Source organism: Filicampus tigris, chromosome 2 (assembly GCF_054856515.1).
Source record: "Filicampus tigris isolate MCC_2025a chromosome 2, RoL_Ftig_1.0, whole genome shotgun sequence".
Lineage (NCBI taxonomy): Eukaryota > Metazoa > Chordata > Actinopteri > Syngnathiformes > Syngnathidae > Filicampus > Filicampus tigris.
In genome coordinates, this window is record NC_141218.1 from 11,293,740 (window position 1) to 11,315,369 (window position 21,630).

At 43.8% G+C, this 21,630-nt stretch overlaps 1 protein-coding gene across 1 annotated transcript; it reads left to right on the forward strand.

Annotated features, from left to right (window-relative positions):
* The first annotated feature begins 418 nt into the window (after positions 1–418).
* Positions 419–21,544, forward strand: atg2a (autophagy related 2A). The gene is made up of 42 exons (XM_086056705.1): positions 419–1,014; positions 1,670–1,832; positions 2,544–2,693; positions 2,780–2,882; positions 4,026–4,170; positions 5,017–5,229; positions 5,534–5,633; positions 5,858–6,022; positions 6,102–6,244; positions 6,568–6,646; positions 6,977–7,221; positions 8,226–8,372; positions 8,534–8,632; positions 8,952–9,107; positions 9,185–9,458; positions 9,554–9,626; positions 10,717–10,891; positions 10,977–11,119; positions 11,289–11,410; positions 11,653–11,813; positions 11,897–12,029; positions 12,231–12,415; positions 12,501–12,581; positions 13,202–13,308; positions 13,507–13,599; positions 13,685–13,755; positions 13,964–14,040; positions 14,322–14,492; positions 14,569–14,695; positions 14,777–15,018; positions 15,261–15,490; positions 15,980–16,115; positions 16,584–16,805; positions 16,892–16,993; positions 17,809–17,893; positions 17,984–18,137; positions 18,226–18,295; positions 18,409–18,491; positions 18,720–18,841; positions 18,922–19,076; positions 19,373–19,531; positions 20,089–21,544. The coding sequence occupies exons 1-42, from the start codon at positions 844–846 to the stop codon at positions 20,323–20,325; spliced, it is 6,069 nt and encodes a 2,022-aa protein (XP_085912831.1). The 5' UTR covers positions 419–843; the 3' UTR covers positions 20,326–21,544.
* The last annotated feature ends 86 nt before the right edge of the window (positions 21,545–21,630 follow it).

Sequence of the window (21,630 nt, forward strand, 5' to 3'; positions counted from 1 at the left end):
TTTTTTATTTATGTTATGTTGTAAACCTCACCTGCAGGGATGAATTCATTTTGCTGAATCTCATAATAATCACTAGCCCCCATTCTCAACTCAACTTTATTTCCACAACACTTAAAAGGCAAAGCAAGGCAGCTTTATTTATATCGCACAATTCATACACAAGATGCTTCACATAAACAAAATAATTTCCAGAAAGAGATTTAAAAGTATAGTAAAAAAAGATGGAGCAAAGAAGAATATTTTTCTACAACATTTTTCTATTTGATATAGTGTTTATGTACTTAATTGTCCGTATATTTCCAATTACAAAGGACGCGTGATTGTTCTATGTTATACGGCATGTTAAATAAAGTTATTTTTAACTGCCCTTACAAAGATGGCGTCGCATGTCTGTTTACGCTTCCCGTTTCCGGGTCGCGTCACGATGACGCAGGCGTCTTCGCCATACCGTCAGTTGGCGTATGATAACAAAAAAACAACCCATGAAACAGGATAAAGACACCAACCACTAGGACCTGTCGCTCCATTGCGACCCAAAACGCGTCGAAAACATGATCCGACACAGCGACAGACCGGCGGCCTAGCGAGCGAGTCGTAGTCACTGGGGAAGTCTCGTCGTTCACATAGGATACCTTTTTTTTCCCCCTCGAGTTTTTATGTCGAGCCTGGGAGAAGTGGAGTTACGGTTTGCCCCTTCCGTAGCCCCCTGCAGCTAGCTGTGGCTCATTCCTGCTTCTGCTCCCTCTCGCGTTCGCCTGTTATGCAGTTTCCCGAGGACTGCGGTCGTACTCGTTCTCCTCTGCCGCCTCTTCTCGCTCCCTCTCCCCCGCTCTCGCTGGGCCCATGTCTCGCTGGCTCTTCCCCTGGTCGGGCTCCATCAAGAAGCGGGCCTGTCGGTACCTCCTCCAGCACTACCTCGGCCACTTTTTGCAGGAGCGCCTGAGCTTGGAGCAGCTGGGTTTGGACCTGTACAATGGCAGCGGGGTCATCAAGGAGATCAACCTCGACGTGTGGGTGAGTTGTTCGGAAAAGTGATCAGCCACCATCATGGTGTGCTGCTTGAGTGTGTTTTTTTTATTCACCCACTCTGACTTCGCTGTTTCGCAACGCTGCCGCCAGTGTTCAACAACAACAATCTCCAACGTCACGCTCTCACAGGACAGCTCGCATTTCTTCAAGGAAACACATTTGTAGGAAATGCTCATCTGTCTTCACTGTTAGCTGGATTTAAACACAACGCGGCAACGCGAAAGTCATATACTCTATCTATCTATCTATCTATCTATCTATCTATCTATCTATCTATCTATCTATCACAAATAATCAGTACAGTATAGATGTCACTACAATCTGGCAACAGAAAAGTTCTACAAGTAATACTGGTGTTTCATTCACTGATGTTGCGAACTTGTGTAAAAAATCCACCTATTTATCACCGCAAATGACCAGATTGATGCTAACGGATAAGCAAAGGCACAAATAAATATCTCATAGCATCGTTTGGAGTAGTTCTAATGTTTCTTTTTCCGCAATCATAAACAAATTCAAAAATTCCTAATCAACCAAGTGACATCCATAACCACTGTATTTTTTTTAATGGAAATGACGAGGCAACGTGTCTTTCCATTTGTGTGTGTCACTCAGTATGTCACGTTTCTTGTCTCTTTAGGCTGTCAACGAGTTTCTGGAGAACCTGGGCGCTCCCCTCGAGATAGTGGATGGCTTTGTGAGCAGCATCACTGTGACCATCCCCTGGCAAGCTCTGCTCACCGACCACTGCACCTTGGAGGTTTCCGGTCTCCAGATAACATGCAGGCCAAAGTACCGTATCGGTGAGTAGGCTTCAGTCCAAAAGACTTAATATGTGTGTTTTTTCACAATTTTAAACGGCTACAAGGTGTATTAGTAACCCATCTGTGGCATGCTTTCGTAACCAGAGCTGGGCATTTTACAAAAAATTCTGTGATCCGTGCATCGCCTACAGCCGTGGCACCCTTCCACCATTCTGTCCGGCCGAACCAAATAGTAATGGCCTATAGGCTCGGGATGTCACTACATCCAAATGTCATGATACGATAATATCACAATACGAAAATGATCACGATATTGTGCTTGGGTTGTCGATATATAGAAATCTCAAGATATTGTAAAAAAAAAAAAAGAAAGAGAGGCTCATATAAAAAATGTTTAAATAAATCACAATATTCTGTTTTTGTACATAATAACAGCATTCACAAAGAAATAGGCTTGGTAAGTCCTGCTATTGGCTCAGCAGTGCAAAGTATCATGGTCTATTTAGTTCACAATGCTGTGTTTGGCTGAAGCGGGCCGATGGACATGTTGAAAAATATTCCCTACTTTTATTGGGTCCTTTTATTATTTAGACCATAGTTTTATTCATGTGAGCAATAATTATTATACTTTTATTTATTATTATATCATATATTATATTACATTACATTACATTATATTATATTCACTGTATAGCTCTTGTGATTGTGCAAGTGTACGTAATGTTGTGTCATGATGGTATTTGTACGCAGGTGGCGGCTGGGACTCGCAAAGCTGGTCATCCAGCATGACCTCCAGCATGCAGCTGGCCCAGGAGTGCCTGAAGGACCCCCCGGAGACGTCCGAGGAGCCGCCAGCCCCACTTGAGGGGCTGGAGATGTTTGCACAAACCATAGAGACGGGTGGGTTTCAAGTGGGGAAGCTTTAACCCCCGCCCCCATCGTAACACACGAGACTGCTCATCTCGTTCGTTTGTGTGTATGCGCAGTCCTTCGTCGTATTAAAGTCACCCTCCTGGACACCATCGTACGCATTGAGCACCAGCCCCCGGACCTGGAAACAGGCGTTGCCTTAGAGGTGCACATCAAACGGTAAACTGCTCTTGTGTTGTTTGATGGATTCTTTCTTAATTTCATAATTATGTGAATTATGCTCATTTTAGAATATTCACATATGGGCATGTACAGGTACACAAATGATATAATGGTTTTTTTTTGTTACAATTTCAATGTTCATCATTGCGTTTCTTCACTGATTGGCTGAAAGGTGGTTCTACTGCCTTATAGTGAGGAGTGCAGCGTCCGTTAGGTTCAAGTAACCAAGTATACGGGGGCAGCTCAAGAAATTACAATATTGTGGTATAATATTTGTTTTGAAGTTTAATTAGAACATTGCAAATGAATCAGATTCGCTATACACACAATGAAATATGTCATTGTTTTATTTTGTTTATTTTTGATGATTACAGCTTTCGGGTAACCAAAATGTCAAATTCATCATCTCACGAAATTTAAACAGTGCATGACAAACAATCCAACTTTTTTTTTAATATATGTTTTTGTTGTTGTGACCATCTTGTGTTATTGTCTATGAGAACAAAAGCGTATCTGTTTTATGTGATTTTAGGTCACAAACGCATGTCTTGACACGTTTTTAATGTCACGGCCGCTGTATCTTGTTGCTCAGTAAAGGGAAAACGGTAAACACAATCAGAATGTAGCACACAAATTGAGAAATCGTCAATGCAAACAAGGCTGCTGCACGCTCAACACGTTTATCTTTTCTCTTTTATGCATGTGTTTATGACTGCCTCTTGTTGTTTGCTCACCATCTCCACGTGTGTGGTAAAACATTTAACAGCCCAACCTGAGAGAAATAATATTTGCGAATGGGGTTTGGACAGTCCTAAGGTTGTGAGGCGAGATGGTGTTCAAAGGTGAAATGTCGCCACAGTGTATGACTTAACATTGGCGTATGACCGATAAAATGCCCGACTACCCTCAATGATTCCACACTGTTAATTTAACATTCTTGTGTTTGAACTGAAATCGTATTATTGTGTCTTAAACATTAAAATGGTACAATAGTGAATGTTTGATATTTTAACAAGCCCTTCTTTGACTCTGTTGAGCCTTTTTTAGTAGTTCTGGCATATTGACAAAGTCCTTCAGGCTCCCCGTGTGAATACAAGACCAGTCACTAGAGAGTTATGGTGTCCTTATGATCTTTTCTAGGTTGGAGTACTTTGACGAGGCGGTGCGGGACCCATCCACCCAGACTGCCGTGCCTGTCGACATCCACCAGCCGCCCGCCTTCCTGCACAAGATCCTCCAGCTGAGCGCTGTTCAGCTCCTCTATGACAGCATGGGCACGGAGCAGGTGCGTGCTTCGGACATCTTATACAGCTTTGGGGGTCCTCAATGTGCAATATTCCTGAGATACTGGGTTACGAATGGCACGCCTTGATAGAATTAGCTGGCCTGCGTAAGAATACACAATACACAAGAAGGCGCGCTCAGTTAGTGCTATGATTGCTGGTTTTCATTGTATTGCTTTGTATTCATGACCTAGAGGTTAGGATGGGAGGAACCCCTATGGGGACATGGGGAAGAAAAATGTTGGAAACAACAATTCTTTTGTGCGAGCTCATAATTTTTTATTCTTTTGTGTGTGTGTTTTGTGTGTGTCCATTGATTTCATTGCTCTGGATGAGTTCAAATAAAAATAGACATTTGAAAAAATTATGTAAAAAAAAAAAAAAAAAAAAATCCCTATTATAAAAATAATTAAATGTATATTTTTACAAAATCAATTTGGAGGGACGGATATTTTTCCTTTCATTTTTAAAGGGATTTATGCAGCTCCCGTAGTTCAGATTTCTATTGTGTTTTTCATATAATATTATGAAATGTATATATTAATACTGTATTTACTTTAATTACGATTTTACTACCGAGCTAATGTAAGTTTACAGACTAGAAAACGTTCAAGTGCCATTGGAATGCGTCGCGGAACTGCAGTGCACATCCAGTGCATTATGTCTTTGCGTTAAAACTTCAAAAGGGTTGTGCAAGCCAATTCTTGATTTATTTTATATTAGATAATTGTTTTAAAAAAAAAAAGTTCTTCGTTTCACTTTTTCACTGTGACAAACAATAGCACAACCCTGGCAGAGGTAACAATCATTCACTAAATGCTGTTTTTTTTTTTTAATAACCCCTCAAGGAAGTTCCTGAGGAGAAAAAGCCGGAGTCAGCCTCTACCAGCGAGGGAGAAGAAGAGGAGGAGGAGGAGGAAAGTGATGGTGACGAGCAGGTGGAAGAAAAGGGGAAGCCCCTGAAGGTTCCCATGTCTCAGCCCCTGCTCATAGGCAGCTGCTCCGGTTTCATCGAGACCACAGTCAAGCTTAAGCAGAACGACATGCTGCCCGGACCAAAGGTGTGTGTGTGTCTTTGTTGTGCTTTTAGTGAAGTGTCTCTCAACCTTAATTGAGACATATATTTCAATTGAATTCTTTAGTTCCGATTTTGACATATAGGGGGTAGTCCATAATTGCACTCAGCACATTTCCTGATTCATCAATACACAGGAGTCACAGTCCTGCAGTGCAGTGACAAAAATGGAGTTAGCCCACTGTAGTTCTCAGTGGCTCACATTTAACACACACTAAAGATACTGAAATAATGATGATCATGTTAGTCGTTTACTTTGCACATTAACTTGTGTCGTGCCTGGTGACCAGTTTGAGTTGGATGGGAAGGTGGGCTGCGTCCACATGCTGTTGTCCCCGGCTCAGATAACTCACCTGACTGACTTGCTGGCAGCTCTTTGCATAGAAACAGGTACGGGCTTCATCTCATAGGATGGATTTACTCGGCTGATTCCATTTGTCAGATTATTATTATTTTTGTGACTGTCTATTTCTTGTATGTTTTAAATGACATATGATCAATGTGGCTCTGTCTACGTTGACCCAACACATGCAACAACCTGCATGTGGAGATGCCCAAATTGCACGCATTTCATCTGCATCACGTTTGACGTATCCCCCCCCTCTTCCCTCTAGAGTCCGAGACCAAGCTTGGTGGCGCGCACAGCCGCCCGCTAGACTCGGACGACCTGCGTCTTATCGAAGAAGACCTCAGCAAACAATTGGGCTCCAGTCCCAGAGATAGGGACTGGGATGTCGAGTGCGACCTGGAGCCTTATGTCACCTCTCTGGAAAATGGAGGTATTAGTCAAACTGATGAGACCACTTGTGCAAAATAGCGTTGCGGCCTCGTGATGTGTTAAGTTGTGTGTCTTTGCAGAAATGTTCTATTCCATGGGCCCCGCGGGGATGAGCAGCAGCGTGACATCGGTGCGTTCGGGCAGTGAGCTGTCAGACAGCGATATGGACTCTTCCACACACAGTGTGGCCAGCCTCACTCAGCCAGGAGCCCTGACCGCACAGGTAGAGGTCATGTTGGGGGGGTTGTGTGCCAAAATGCTATCTCACCAAGCAAGGTACTGATATACACCTGATATCCACCCGCTCAAAAAACAGCAGGTATTTAGGTTTCTTTGTATGTTTTGATGGGTAGCCCTTTCCAAACATTTTACACCTTCAAACTCAAGACTTTTGTCCAGCATTTAAATTCAGAAATACACAAAAAGCCATTTTTAGTTTTAATGTAATGATAATAATCTATTTGTTATAGCAACACTTAGTATAGATTCTTAATGTAACTATGACAATTGTTTTGATATTAAAGTCAATTGTTTTTCCCACCCTAGGGCCTCATGAGCTGTCCCAGACGTTACCCAGTAGCAGGTTGTCTCACCAGCCTACCACAGGCCAGCCATCGAATCAGAGGTAACGTCAACTGCACTGAGCATTAGAGCTGGCCAAAGTACTCACAATTTGTACTAAAGTAGAAGTGAAGATACTTGGGTAAAAAAAAAATCAGAATTGCTGATTGGGTGTGCTTTTGTCATCCGTATAGGTAAAAAAAAACAACACACAATCTATTATGACAAAGTATGGAGTAGAAATTGCAGATGTCTAGTTTAATGTATGGAGTAAAAGTAAAAAGTTGTCAGAAAAATAAATACTCAGAGTAAGTTAGCCAAGTACAGTAACAATTGGATTTGTTTTGTTTTTTTCCCCCTCTCAATGTGTGCAATGTGTTCCATTCTTGTGTAGGTCGCTCTCAAAGCGCCAATGCTGATCAACTGAAGCCTGACGCCTTGCTGCGTCTAACTCTGGGCGGCCTCACCATAACCATGCTGCAGGAGGACCCGCCCTCCAAGCCAGACAGCGCCTCCTCATTGGCTCAGATGTCCAGAGTGTTCTTCCAAGAACTCGCCTCCTTTAAGGACAGCATGTTCGGCGAGAGAGACTTTCAGCACCTGAGAGGCGGGTTTGCCAAAGCCTGCCCTCACTCGCACCTCAGGTAAGAAAACATGAATGCATCCATAATGCAGTTCCCCCGCTATAATGCAGTTCACCTACCATGGCCCTGAATATTTTGCAGGTATTTTTGTAGGGCCTTCCTACTTATATCACAGCTTGTAACAGTTTTTTTTCATCATTCATATAATATAAATAGTGTAGTGACTGTTCATGGGGAATAGGGAGTGGGCCACTCCATGAATAGCGAAAATCTACGTATAATTGATGCCCATTGAAATTCACTGGGGGTAAAAACATACCACTAGAAGGAACCCATGTACCACTTTTCAGCATTGCTGCCTTGCTACCATTTTAGGGTATTCACAGCACATACCATGTATTGTGTACACATTTTAAGCTTGTAATTTTTTTGTGAGTGGTTAAATGCATTTAAAATATTTTTAAATTGTGTATTCATAATTGTGCTTGTGTTTAAAAGGCAAGTTAACCCCAAAATTTTCTTTACAATAATATTTTCTATGCAGCCCCACTAGTCTAAACTTGATAATGTAGTCTGATTAATATTGTGTTTGTGGAATACAAATTAAGCAGCAAAATCCATCAATTTGTACCAACTCAGGGGGCGGCCATTTTGTCACTTGCTGTCGACTGAAAATGACATCACAGTTGCTCAGGCATCAGGTAACAACCAATCACGACTCTCCTTCAGAAAACAGGTGAGCTGTGATTGGTCGTTACCTGTGCCCTGAGCAACTGTGATGTCATATTCAGTCGCTAAACGGACGCCCCCAAAGATGGATAAAAACGGGTGGATTTTGCTTCTTACCCTCATGTTCCACAAACGCAATTGTAATAAAAATTCCATATTTAAACTAGTGGGGGCGTATACAACGTATTATTGCAAATATTTTTTTTTAAGTTGACTGCCTCTATAAAGCATGTGGGAGGATTCACACTATATAAATAACAGTTTTTATACGGTCTATATATTGTGGATTCTGGCGATTGCCGTGGTCCGAATCTGAACTGTCATTCTCACCTCAGAGTGACGGGGGCAGCGGTGCAGGTTGCCTGTGAGATGCGCAGCGGGAGACGCCACAGTCGAGCGGTGACCTCCGACGTCTCCTTTAGTCGACTAGAAATGTTGGAGTGCCTCTGGGAGAACAGCAAACCTCAGTACAGCGAGGTAAAAGAACATTGAACGCCACCAATACATGGGGTCAAAGTGGTTATTTCGCTGTAAAATGTTGCGATGTTGCATCAACAAGATCGTAATATTGTGATAATAGAATTTATTTATGGCAAGAATAAAGCTGTAATAGACACTTTGGTACATCGTTTTTCTAGTTGCTCCAGTTCCAGAAAGCCAGCATGTTCACAGTGGGAGTAGCCGCCAGACCGTGTGCCCAGCTGCACTACAGCCTCAACGAGAAGCACCTGAGGAAGGTATTGATACCCGCATGCACACACGAGTACAGTGATTTTCAACCACTGCACATTAGTGTGCCATGAGAAACTATATCATCATATCATATAATATATATATAATATATCTTCATCTATTTTTGCCAGTGTCATAGTGACAGGCTGAGCATTTGAATGCTCCTCCACTAGGGGGCAGTAGGTACAATTAACCTATTGCCATTCATACAACAGAATAAAAGCTTGGTGTTCAACTGTTCAATTGCTGCATATACTTTAGCACTAGTATGACAGAAACAGCATAGTAAATGTTATAGCATGGTATTCTTGTAAATGATGGCAGGGAAAACAGCGGGTGGTTCGACGTGAGAGCGTGGTGCGAGTGGAGTTGGAAGATCTCACCACCGAGTTGGACCTGGACATCCTCAGTCGGCTGGGGAACCTGAGCAATGCCTTCGGCCGCTGCCCCGCAGAGACGGCTGGACCCGACAACCTCCAGGTGGGAACAGATCCTTGTCAATTCCGCCCGTTCAACCAAAATTCCCTGTTTGACTTCATTTCTTTATCCTGTTTCAGACACAGATCAGTGAGCTGTACTCCTTCTTCTCCCTCCTCGCCCCGCACGCCGTCCTCAGACTTCGTTTCCCGATTCCGGACCTGCGGCCCCCGTCCGAGCGCCCGCCCGTCAGCCAGAGGGTGGTGAGGGAGGAGACGCTTGTGTTGGAGCTGACCGAGCTAGAGCTCAGGCACCAGGAAGCGCCGGACCTCCAGAGCGGGCAGCTCGGTCAGGGTCAGCTCTCGGCCCCCTGCCTCACCCAGCTGCTGGAAGCCTCCTTTACTGACCTTCATGGTGAGAGCACGCGTGACCTTGTAGATTTATTCATCAGTCGCTGCACTCACTGGCCACAACATTAGGTACACCTGCTTTTTTTTTTTTTCCATCAGGGTCATACGAGGGCTGGGAGGGAGGTTCCTTCCCCTGCATTAGAGTGAAGAAGAGCCATGACTCTCTGCCCAGGTGAATGGTCATCGTCATCACTTCACAGCAGGCCTGGCCAACCCGTGGCTCTTTGGCCGGTTTCACGCGGCTCCTGAAGCCCTTTTCCAAAATGAGTTTAGACCCCGTTATTGTGTATGTGGTGAGGGGTGGAGAGCACGTTATGGTTCCTTGCTATCCTCCTGGTCTTGTTTCACTGCAAAATAATGAGTCGTTTTTATTCAAATTTCATTTTACTCGCCAGTGTGGCATTTCAGCACCTCACTTCCAGGTTCATGTTATGCGGCCAATCGGTTGGCTGCGTAACCCACGTGATCACGTGAAGAAATGCACTGATAATTGCGTTCCAAAAAATTGGGCGGTTTTGTACAAAGCAATGCAAAAGATGGGTCAGTTTGACCCAATTAGTGGATCAGTCCATTTTTGCCCCAAAATTGTGATATTTTTAACCCAACTGTTTGTGTGTGAGCTTTCACACAATATTGCAATAAATATCATACAATCATACAATCAATCCCGTGATGAAACCAAACCATGAGCTCTTGATATTTTTACAGCAGGTTTATCTGAAGAAAATGTAATTTCGGCCCACGATAGGATTGTGAGGAAAATTTTTTAGCAATACAGTGTGTGTGGAGGGCTCGTTTGAACGTGGTGACGGAATGGATTACATCCGACAATCAAGGTTCCAAGTGCATGTGTATGCTGTGGCTCTTTGCGGTCACAGTCAAAATTGTGGCTCTTCCCCTTTGAGTGGTTGGCCTCCCCGACTTTACAGAGTGAAGACTGTTTTACACTAGGGGTTGTACAGACTATTCCACTTTACGTCAATAACAAATGGATTAATACAAACGTTTTTCAAACTAATAATGCTAAGCCTAATAATATTGAATTTTTTTTCTCTGATGTATATGATTGATGATATATGAAATTCGGTGGATCTAGATTATTGCAAAGCAAACGTCAACTCGACTTTCATCACATTCGTGTCCAAAGTCGTGCAACACTTTATTAACACGCAAACCGCTTTTCAGTGGTTTCCCAAATTTTCCAAGTCATTCCCGTTAATCAAATTATGATATCGACTCAACTTCAAATGTCCATCTGTTAGGCTATCAGTACGAGTGCGTGGAGGTGAGACGCAGGGACCAGCAGCGGGTCTGGCCGGCTTGAACCTGGGTCTCGCCCGAGATCTGGGCGCCGCCTTCTTCGAAAGCCACTGTGAGCTCAACGACAAAACCAGTTCCCCGTTCTCCTCCAACCGCACCATGTTTGAGACGGAGGAGGTGCGTCACCCCACAATGAACTTATCTGTGAAATATTCCGATCTCACCAATCCCTGACTTGGCCCCCTCACCCCTGATTCTGTAGATGGTGATCCCTGCCGACCCCGAGGAGATGGGTCAGTTCCAGGCTCAGTGTGTGGCTCAGTCTCAGTGTGCTGTGGATATTCGGTTCCCACTGGCCTACATACTTCTGCCCAGCAAGCAAGCTTTCCAAAGCATCTACAATAGGTTAGTGTGTTTGCATCCATCATCTGCTAAAACGAAAGTTGATGGTCTAAAACATTTTAAGTTGACTATATATGCACAGAGAACTTTTATATGACAGCCTTTGACAAAAAAACTTTCTGTGCTAAAACATTGAGTTTCAGTTTTTTTTTTTTCTTTCATCCTTGCACAGGATCAATAATGACCTTTTGATGTGGGAGCCGCCTCCCTCTGCCCCGTCCTCAGCCCACACCCCCACGCACAGTCACCAACAGCACGACGAGTTCCAACTCTGCAAGTCAGCATTTCGGCTTGGTGAGATATATTTGAGAATATTTCACAGTGAAACGCGCATTCCTCGGGCACAGGAATGAATAATCTTGAGATTGCGTAAAACTGCACATGCTCAAGTAGTTTTGTCACAATAGCTTTTTCACTGGAGTGTGGAGTCTAATTTAGTGCTGTCGTGAGCAGGTTTATTGTCCTACCGGACTTCAACGTTAGTAGCTTCATTTAATATTTGTGCATTCACGTCCCTCCTACTCCTGGTGCTAAAGACTCCGACTCAGAGGAGGATGAGCCTCAGTTCTACTTGGCCAACGAACCATCGGGAAAGGCAAAGTCGGCACTTCAGCACAACCCCAACCACAACCTCAGTCTCCTCTCCCTCACTGTCATCATTGGTAAAGGTCGCCTTCAAGCCAGGACAGACAAAAAGGTACATCAGATGACTGAAAAGTTTTACCACAGGAAATAAAGTACTTCACTGAATGTTGCGTTTGATTTCTGAAATGAGCACAGGATGACCTGAGTCATGGAGAAATTGTGCTTGACTTGGAAGGAGGGAAGATGTTCAGTGTAGCACAGCACCAGAATGACCCAAATCTCAGTTTCTTGTGTCTGGAGAGTCAACGAGTGGAGCTCTACCATAAAGGTATGAACACGTTTTATCACAGAGGGAGATTTGTTATCCCAATGATCCCCTGACTACTTTGTGCACCCCTAAATGCCTTAGGCATTGTGAAGTAAAACACAGCAGCTTACCTGCAACCCTAATGAAGACAAGTGTTACACAAAATGGATTCCCTCTCAATCATGCAGTCCAGAGAAATTCCACTTTCCTTTTTTTTTGTAGCGGTGGTGAAAGATTCGGCTATTCCGCCACGGATAGAAATGCCCAACTTCACTTCCCCAAAGTACTTGGACCCAACCATCTACCCCACCGAGGTGGGAGTCAGCAGCGTGAGCGGCAGGGAGGCGGCGCCACAGATGTTGTCCACAGCCATTAAAATCACTCTGGACCCACAGAGGAAGGTCAAGGTGCGTCCTCTTGGTGCACAGTAATCATCATCATCCACTTGTCGGAGTGTTGAATTTAAATAGGTGTCGCTTTGTCTCCTGCTAGGAATTCCTCGTCGCCCTTCGACTTCAGGGTGCCACCATGCGGCATTACGTGACGCAGACCAATCACAGCTGGCACGAGCAGGTAACCCTTGTTGAATTGGGCCATTAGAACCATCGACATTTATGCAGTAATTCCCCACTATATGCAATTCACCTATTGCGGTCTGGCTATATCCAGAATGTGGATATAGCTAAGTCCACCCAAACATATTTTTTTCAAGAATATATTCTATGCAAGCCCACTAGTTGAAACAAGGCATTTTGATAAATACTGCGTTTGTGGAATAAGAGTTAATCCACCCGTTTTCAGCCATCTCTGGGGGTGGCCATTTTGTCACTTCTGTCGACTGAAAGTGACATCACAGCTGCTCAAGGCTCAGGTAACGACCAATCACGGCTGACCTGTTTTCTGAAGCTGAGCCGTGATTGGCCAGCTGAGCCCTGAGCAGTTGTGATGTCATTTTCAGTCGACAGAATTGACAAAATGGCCGCCCCCTGAGATGGCTAAAAAGAGGTGGATCTTGCTGCTTAACTCATATTCCACAAACTCAATATTAATCAGAATGCCATGTTTCAACTAGTGGGCCTGCTGAGAACATATTCTTTAAAAAAATATGTTTGGGTTGATTTTTTTCCACCTTTAAGGCTTAAAAAGGATATAAAAAGTGTTTAACTAAGAATTCAGTCTTGTTTGTGTTCCAGTTGGTTGACTTTCTGGATGTTATTGACGACCCGATTCTGGGATACACTGCACCCGCTGTCATCACCGTCCTCCATACGCACCTGGCTACATGTGCAGTTGACTACAGGTAATCACCGTGACTTTTTTTATTTGGCTAAAATCCCTGATGTATATTTGGAATGCATTCCCATGACGAACAGAGTTTCACTGTATAGGAATTGTACACTCGGACTTGCTGTGTAAATATAGTCAGAAACCAGTTGCTTCCTCTTGTTTTTCCTCTTTCTCTTTTAACACGGCTGCTTTGTTACTCTCCGTCTGCCAGGCCGCTGTACCTGCCGCTGCGAATGTTGCTCACAGCAGAGTCCTTCTCCCTGTCAAGTAATATCATTGTAGACACAGCCACCTTCCACCTCAGGTAAAACATAGCATAGCGTCTGCTGTCTGAACTTGGTATTGCAGTCCAAACTTGTTGTGAAGTTTTCATTTATCATCTGGTTTAGATTCATCTTGGATGACTCCGCCCTCTACCTCTCCGACAAATGTGATAGCGACGTAGTGGACCTGAGGAGGGGTGCGTCACACAATACAGAACACTCACAGTGCATCTGGGCTTCACTTTTTTGGGGGGGGATCCAATAGAAGAGCTGAACTAAAAATTCTGCTTATAATAAAATCAATGTTTATTGTCTTTGTTATTGCATTTTTGTACATTGAAACATCTTTGATTTAAGACCCCCTGACATTGAAGCCAATTTTCTGTTTGTTTCTTTGCGTCACAGACTATATTTGTGTTCTTGACATTGACCTGCTGGAGCTTGCCATCACAACGTGGAAAGGCAGCAACACAGGCAAGCTGGTGAGCACTCCTCAACTGAAGACATATTTCATTTTTTTTCCTACATAGTCATCTAGCTAGAAATTTGATCTCATATCGAATAGTCTACTAGCAGTAATGTTGTGGTTCGCAAAATGGGGTCTGCAAAATAATTTGCAATGAATTATTTTGTATCATTAAAAAAAGAAAAAAAAAAAGATTCTTACCTACATATGGGGACCAATACATATAACATCTTTGGCCAGTGGCATCATTTAGCATGCTACTCTAATCCCCAATTCCCAACATCCTCTGTTCTCCAGGCCCAGCCTCTGTTTGAGCTCCGCTGCTCCAACAACGTCGTTCATGTCCACGCTTGCGCCGATTCGTGCGCCGCCCTAGTCAACATGCTGCAGTACCTCGTCTCCCAGGGTGACCTGCATCCGCCGCCACGACACACCTCGCCCACGGAAATAGCCGGCCAGAAGCTACCAGTAAGGCTTGCTTGTTTAGCTGATCACAAAAGATGTGAAGGAAAGCTACGTGATGTTATTTTGTCTTGGTCGTTAGCTGTCTGAGAGCCCCGCGCCTTTGCTACCCTGCCCTGCTGCTGAAACCGCTGAGATCAACCAGTGCGATCTGACTGATGCCTTAATAGACACCGGCAAGAGCCACCAGGAAGAGAGGATAGATCCAGGTTCTGCATAGATATTTGATGACATCACTGTTTAGCACACAGATGTTGATGGACCCCCGTGATTGTGTGTCTCTTGCACAGGCTCGCCGTCCATGCCGAGAGGCTCGCCCGTCTCGGTCTACCTGTTCCCCGGCGAGGGCTCCGGGCACGATCTCTCCGTGCTGGAGGAGGAGGAGGAGGAGGAGGAGGACTCCGAGCTTGATGGTCTGGTCGCCACGGCAACCGAGGCGCAGGCAGACATGATGATAGAGGAAGAAAGTTCAGAGGGCTCCACTGACAACGATGACTTCTGCATCCTGGAAGCTCCTGGCATGGGCATTGCTGTGAGTTTCTGAGGCAATGATGTAGCTACATTTTGAATATGAACTCACTGTAGACCTGGACTATTGTCTTTTGCCACATTTCCACCTACCACTACAATTAGTTGTCATACACAATTTTGAGGATTACTTTGTCAAAAGTTACCAAATTATTCAGTTTGTTTGCATCGCACCATTCATACACATGGCAAATCCGTAGTGCCTTATAGAGGCAAGACACAGATCTCATTGATGTCACCCCGCAGCCCAGAGACGGAGAGCCCGTGGTGACGGTGTTGGCCGAGGGTCCCATCCACGTGAAGGACAGCCACTTCTCCCGGCCGCGAGGAAGCTCCGACTTGCTCCGCGCTCCCAGCCGCTTCCCCGTGCCTCAAAGCCGAGTGGTGCTGCGGGAGATCTCTGTGGTGTGGCATCTCTACGGCGGCAAGGACTTTGGTGCTAAGCCCTCGTCTATACACAGCCAGCATGCAAATAGGTAAGATAGATAGGTGGGTAGGTAGTGTTGTGGAAACGTCTGTTTGCCCGTGAGAGATAAATAGAAGTGTCAAAAGAAATTAACACGTTATACATTTCGTATGCAAGCTGCTTATGGCCACAACTGACGTTCACACTCCCGTCCATTGATGCACAAGTCACTCACCAGGCGGGGCCCTGCCTTTTAAAGGCACATATTCAGAGTTACAGATTCTACAGTGTAGAACGTGCGGATGGCGACGCGGGGAGAAAAATAATACCTGCAGCTCACGTGCACATTTTGTTACGTTTTTGTTTAATAATGCAACATCAATTTTAGCCAATTAATCAATGGTATAGTTGGTAGAATATATTCAATAGCTGCAGCCCTATTCCAAATAAATGTAAATATAATCTAACCAATAACAAAAATGAACACAACGCACGCAGATGATTTGGGATATTTTTATTGATCATTTGATTAATTTCATTACCTTCCTTCCCCCACCAGGGGTCGTTCCATCCCATCTGGTGCCCGAAGCTCGCCATCTCGCTCCGCCTGTTCCTCTCGTCCGCAGAACTCGTGGAGGTGGGCTGGAGGCAGCGGCCGTCAGCACGGCCTCCTCATGGAGATTCAACTCACCAAGGTGTGTACTGCACGTCTAAATGTATTTGGACCATTATAGAGATTTGCCTGAGATACGATTAAATGTCAATAAGGAAGATGAAGAATAAGAAGGAAGTTTATTGTGCTAAAAGTTGACACTATTCACATGTTTTGCTCTCAAGTGGTGCAGTTCAAATATGCGGCAGCGTAATATCGGAATCAGGCCTCTTCCAAATGTATATAAAAATATGATGTGGTGTGTGATATCCGACATTCCAACTGTAGTTTAAACACACAGACATTCCACCCAAAATAGTCAGTGATATAACAGGAAAAGCAAAAGACATACACCGCAATTTAGCATGGGGTCACTATACCTTAAAATAAAACAAAACAAAACATTATAGACATCAAGGCATCAACATGGAATTGGGCACTTGAACGTGCAGTGTAGATTCAGCCTAAGTTGCCTGACATCCATCATATTGGTCCCATTTCCGGTCGCCAGGTGTCTTTCCAGCATGAATCCTACCCGGTGGCGGTGGCGGGACAAGACGGCGAGGCCTCGGTGTCCGTCGGGGTCGGTCCGGGAGGGGAGCAGCCCATCTCCAGGCAGGTTTTCATTGTCCAGGAGCTGGAGGTCCGCGACCGCCTGGCCTCCTCGCAAATTAACAAGTTCCTGTACCTCTACACGAGCGAGAGCATGCCCCGAAGAGCGCATTCCAACATGGTGAGTTGCAAGGCCATATCTCATGACCTCTCAGAAGTCTCCATCTCCAATATGACATCTAAATATTTTTTTTTACATTGGATTAGTTGACCATAAAGGCCCTGCAAGTATGTCCTGAGTCCGGTCTTGGTGGTCCAGAGTGTTGTCTCCGAGTCAGCCTGCTGCCACTCAGACTCAACATTGACCAGGTACCGCGACAGGCGAAAATAGTTTCTGAACAAACACTTTTGTACACATTTAAGTCCTAGAAAATGGAAATTTTAGTTTAAGAAACAATGTTTCAAAGGGTTGTTATCTGATTCATTTTTTTTCCCTTAACCTTTTATTGTTGTATTTTGATGGAGTTCAGATACCAAAAATGACAAAAAAAACACAGCACGTCTATTACAACTGCAGTGAATTCATGGGCCCCACAAAAACAACAATTGTTTAGTAGTCGCACAGTGTTATGTCTACTTGTTATAGAGAATACATTTTTTAATGTTAAATACCATTGTAAAAATGAAGCATTGTATGCAATGTCAAAGCTAATATCTAACCAAGATAAAACTTAAAATCAAGGCAAATAAGCTTTTTTTTTTTTTTTTTTTGCAATTTTTTTTTGGGCAATTTTTTTTTTTTTTTTAACCAGACAGTTGTTCTTATCATAAAAGTATCATAACTCCCTATTTAGGTCTGATTACTCTTTAGGAGTAAATCTATTTTGAAATAATAGCATAATATACAAGTTTCAATCCCTCGACAAAAATGTTTGACACCCCTGCCATAATCCATAACTCCTCTGTGGTAGATATTTTTAAATACACTTTTGAAGACATCTTTGTTTTTTAATTTATTTATTTTTGTTGCCCAAGAAATTTTGGCAACTCGAAAGTTCCTATTGTATTGGCAGATCATTTTGCTCATGTATTATTTTGGGTTGTGTTTTTTTTTTATACTAGTTGTACCTTTAATTTAGGCACATCTAAAACAAAACTTTTTGCTCTGTCCTTCTGCTGTCCAGGATGCATTGTTCTTCTTGAAGGACTTTTTCAGCAACCTAGCCTGTTCTGTGAACCCCTACCTGCCTGTGGACCCTGCATCTGAAGGTACACTCCATCCATTGAATGCACAAATATTTGCCACAGTCGGGGGTTACTTTTTGCAGTAAGTGGTGTGTCTGTTATTTGTCTCTAAAGTGAAAGCGGACGCCTCTCAGAAAGCGTCAGAAGAGGCGGAGGCAGGCGGCGCTCTGGGACTGGATCTCACGGCTTCAGTAGAAACTACTCACAGCGAGCAGAGCTCCTCCTCAGCTGGCTCTACCTCCTCCTCAGAGCAGCCAATCTACTTCCGGTATGAACAGCAGTTAATATCCTTATCTAAATTTAACGTGGAGGACCAATATCACTGTAATTCTACTTGTCGCTCATGTGCCCCTCAGCGAATTTCGTTTCACCTCTGAAGTGCCTATCTGGCTGGACTATCACGGCAAGCACGTGGTCATAGAACAGGTTTTTTCTTTTTTTTTTTTTTTTTTTTTTTTACACACAGTTTCAACTTTTACGCTGACCGTTCCAAGTATTGAAAAATAATTCTCACAGGAAACCCTGCTCTGCTTTCACAGGGAACCTTTGCAGGGATTCTGATTGGTCTGGCTCAGTTGAATTGTTCTGAGCTGAAGCTGAAGAGGCTCTGTTGTCGGCACGGGTACATTTTAATTGTTAATATTTTAGACATTATAGTTGAAATGGTCATTTTGTTCAGAGATATGTGTATTTGCATGTACTGTATGCATTTTTTTTTTAATATAAAGTATATACTCACATTTTAGTTTGAGAATCACCGTTTAGACAAGTAATTTTAAAGAACAAGTGCATTGTGATTAGAATGTAAATATTCCCTTCCGTCCTCAATAACGCCCCCCCTCTCACCCAGCCTTCTGGGTGTTGACAAAGTGATCCAGTACGCCGTCACCGAATGGCTGACCGACATCAGGAAGAATCAGCTGCCGGGCATTCTGGGAGGCGTCGGCCCCATGCACTCTGTTGTCCAGCTATGTGAGTGTACATTTAATTGATTGACATTTCATCTCACAATTTATACATTGTTGACTTTTGTCCTTTTTTTTTTTTTCCAGTCCACGGGGTGAGAGATCTCTTCTGGCTGCCCATCGAGCAGTACAGGAAAGACGGGCGAATTATCCGAGGTCTCCAGAGAGGGGCCGCCTCCTTCGGCACATCCACGGCGTCGGCGGCACTAGAGCTTAGCAACAGGCTGGTGCAGGCCATTCAGGTATCTGAGCACCACAAGATCCGAGCACATCTTGGGACCGCTCACCATCTAATCATAGGCCACATATATGCTAAGGCTAACAAGTTCCAACCTGGTACCTCTTGATTGCAACACATGCTGTCTCTATTATAGTTTATCACAAGGCAAATTAACCCCATGTCCTTTATGTGTACGAGTCTAACCACAGCCATTAGCAAACCACATATCACAACCACAATCTCACACATGTTTCCACTCTGCCTCTGGGATCAATAAATTTCAGTCTTTTGAAGCTGTGGCACGCTCCAATTTCGCAGGCCACCGCCGAGACGGTGTACGACATCCTGTCTCCAACGCCTCCCTTGAACCGCTACGCCATCACCGAAGGCCGGGCCCCTTCCAGTCGGCCGCGCCGCCCAGCCCAGCCCGCCGACCTCCGAGAGGGCGTCGCCAAGGCGTACGACACCGTCAGAGAGGTGAGTTGAGCATTATAGCACAGTACACCATGATGTCACCGGATGCCAAAAGACGGAGCGTTCTCTGATGGCACTACTAGTAAACAAATGTTTACATTTCATCTGATCAAGAGCGATTGAGAAAACGTGATTTTAGCCTTCTTCTCTCACCACAGTTATGAGTGAAATGTCAGTCGAAAAAAAAAATGTTAACATGATGTAAAGGGAAATGCATATAATTTACATTCCAACAGGTCAGTTGATTCGAAAATAAATGTAGCGGTAAGTTAGACCATCTTATGATCTTCTCTGCACAACTATTTACAACATCCTCACAATTTATCCTCCTCAGCTACAGGTTCCGCTAGATTTATTTTAATTATTTTTGAAGCGCAGGAAAAAAAACCCATTTTGCAATATATCTGGCGGCACAATCCAAAACACAAGTTTTTGTCATCGTTTCAGTTCAGTCGCTCCCACCCGGAAGTATCCTGGCGCCACTTGGTTCCAAACTGTTTTGAAATGCTTCAATTAATAGTTTTGTTGTTATACAGACATCTGCTTGTTTTCCTCTCCAGGGAGTGATTGACACAGCTCAGACCCTTTGCGATGTAGCATCCCGCGGGCACGAACAGAAAGGTCTTCCCGGCGCGGTGGGTGGCGTCCTGCGGCAGATCCCTCCCACCGTGGTTCGCCCGCTCATAGTGGCCTCGGAAGCCACCTCCAATCTGCTCGGCGGCATGCGCAACCAAATCAAACCGGATGCAAGGAAGGAGGATTTCTTAAAGTGGCGCACAGAGGACTGCCAAGAATGATGGCTTCTTGTGTGTGTTTGTTTGTTTGTATGTATGTGTGTGTGTATGTATATATATGAGATCAGGGAGTTAGAGCAGGGTTCAAATGTTGTTGTTTTTTTGCATTCGTGACTATGGACTAACAAGCGTTAGGGTGTGATCCAATGCAAAAAAAAAAAAAGCAGAACGCGATGACGAAGACCTACTGTGACGCCTTGTGTTGTGTGTGTGTGTGTGTGTGTGTGTGTGTGTGTGTGTGTGTGTGTGTGTGTGTGTGTGTGTGTGTGTGCATTGCATCATTGGTTGAAGTACGCGACAGGAACTCTGTGAGTTTCACCTTCCTCTCAGTATTACGCTCATGGTCACATTCTCTTCACTGTTTGGTTTAGCGTGCAAACATATCGCCATCATGGTCCTCTCCTTTGTTTTCTAGTTCAGTGGCATTTCAGGCAGTCACCCAGTTTCAAAGCGCGCAGGGAAGAGAAATGGGAGACAAAACTATGTCGCCTCCACATTTTGCTTTTTTGTTGTTTTTTTGCTTTAAGATCGTGTGCCATAAAGTGAGCGGTACCAACTTTATTTTTTTAATGACACAATCTTGTGTTGCCTTGCTCAATTCAGTACCCTTCCAAACTGAGAAGCTCATCTTTAATTTGCCTGACTGAATAGAAACACTCAAAGCCTCTAAATCTAGTTATAAACTTCACCCAAAAAAATCATGCCAGAGTACCAATAGACTTGCTCATTTGTGTCGTTATGTGGTTCTTCCACTTTCATCATTCGTCATCACACTAATTTTTCAGAGATTTGGAGACAACAAAAGGTTAGTTAGGATTTTTGTCTTCACTTTCCTTGTTTTTGTAGTTGTTCCTTCATCTTGTTGTTTTTTTTTTTTATTAATTAAGTGTATGTTACATTCATTTTTAAACTAAGCAATGATGGGATGTGAATGTAGTAACCACTGAGGATATGGAGTTTGTGGTTCTAAAAAAAGTTTTACATTTTTATCTTTTTGTTATGATGTACCTATGAGTGTAGATATGCGTGCGTGGTAGAGAAAGCGTGACAGATGGTATGTGCTAGTGTGCGTGCCTGATGCATGTCTGTGAGGGTGGTTGGCTTTTAATGAGGGTATGCTTGGAATTGCTATTTACTATATCATCAACAGTATGAATGACCTGTATAGTACAAAACAATGAATATATAAAAAAAATAAAAACACCTTGTTTAAAAAACATTACATTCTGTCTAATCAGAATCTTGATATGCCATACCTATGAGGTGAATGGATTTTCCCGGCAAAAGAGAAGTGCTCACTAACAGATT

What these genes read in the sequence shown, in the direction of transcription:
- atg2a (XM_086056705.1), top strand. Translation starts at nt 844, where the DNA reads ATGTCTCGCTGGCTCTTCCCCTGGTCGGGCTCCATCAAGAAGCGGGCC. An exon ending in ACGAGAAGCACCTGAGGAAG is followed by an intron (nt 8,633 to 8,951) that starts GTATTGATACCC and finishes AAATGATGGCAG; the next exon opens with GGAAAACAGCGGGTGGTTCG. An exon ending in GAGCAGCCAATCTACTTCCG is followed by an intron (nt 18,138 to 18,225) that starts GTATGAACAGCA and finishes TGTGCCCCTCAG; the next exon opens with CGAATTTCGTTTCACCTCTG.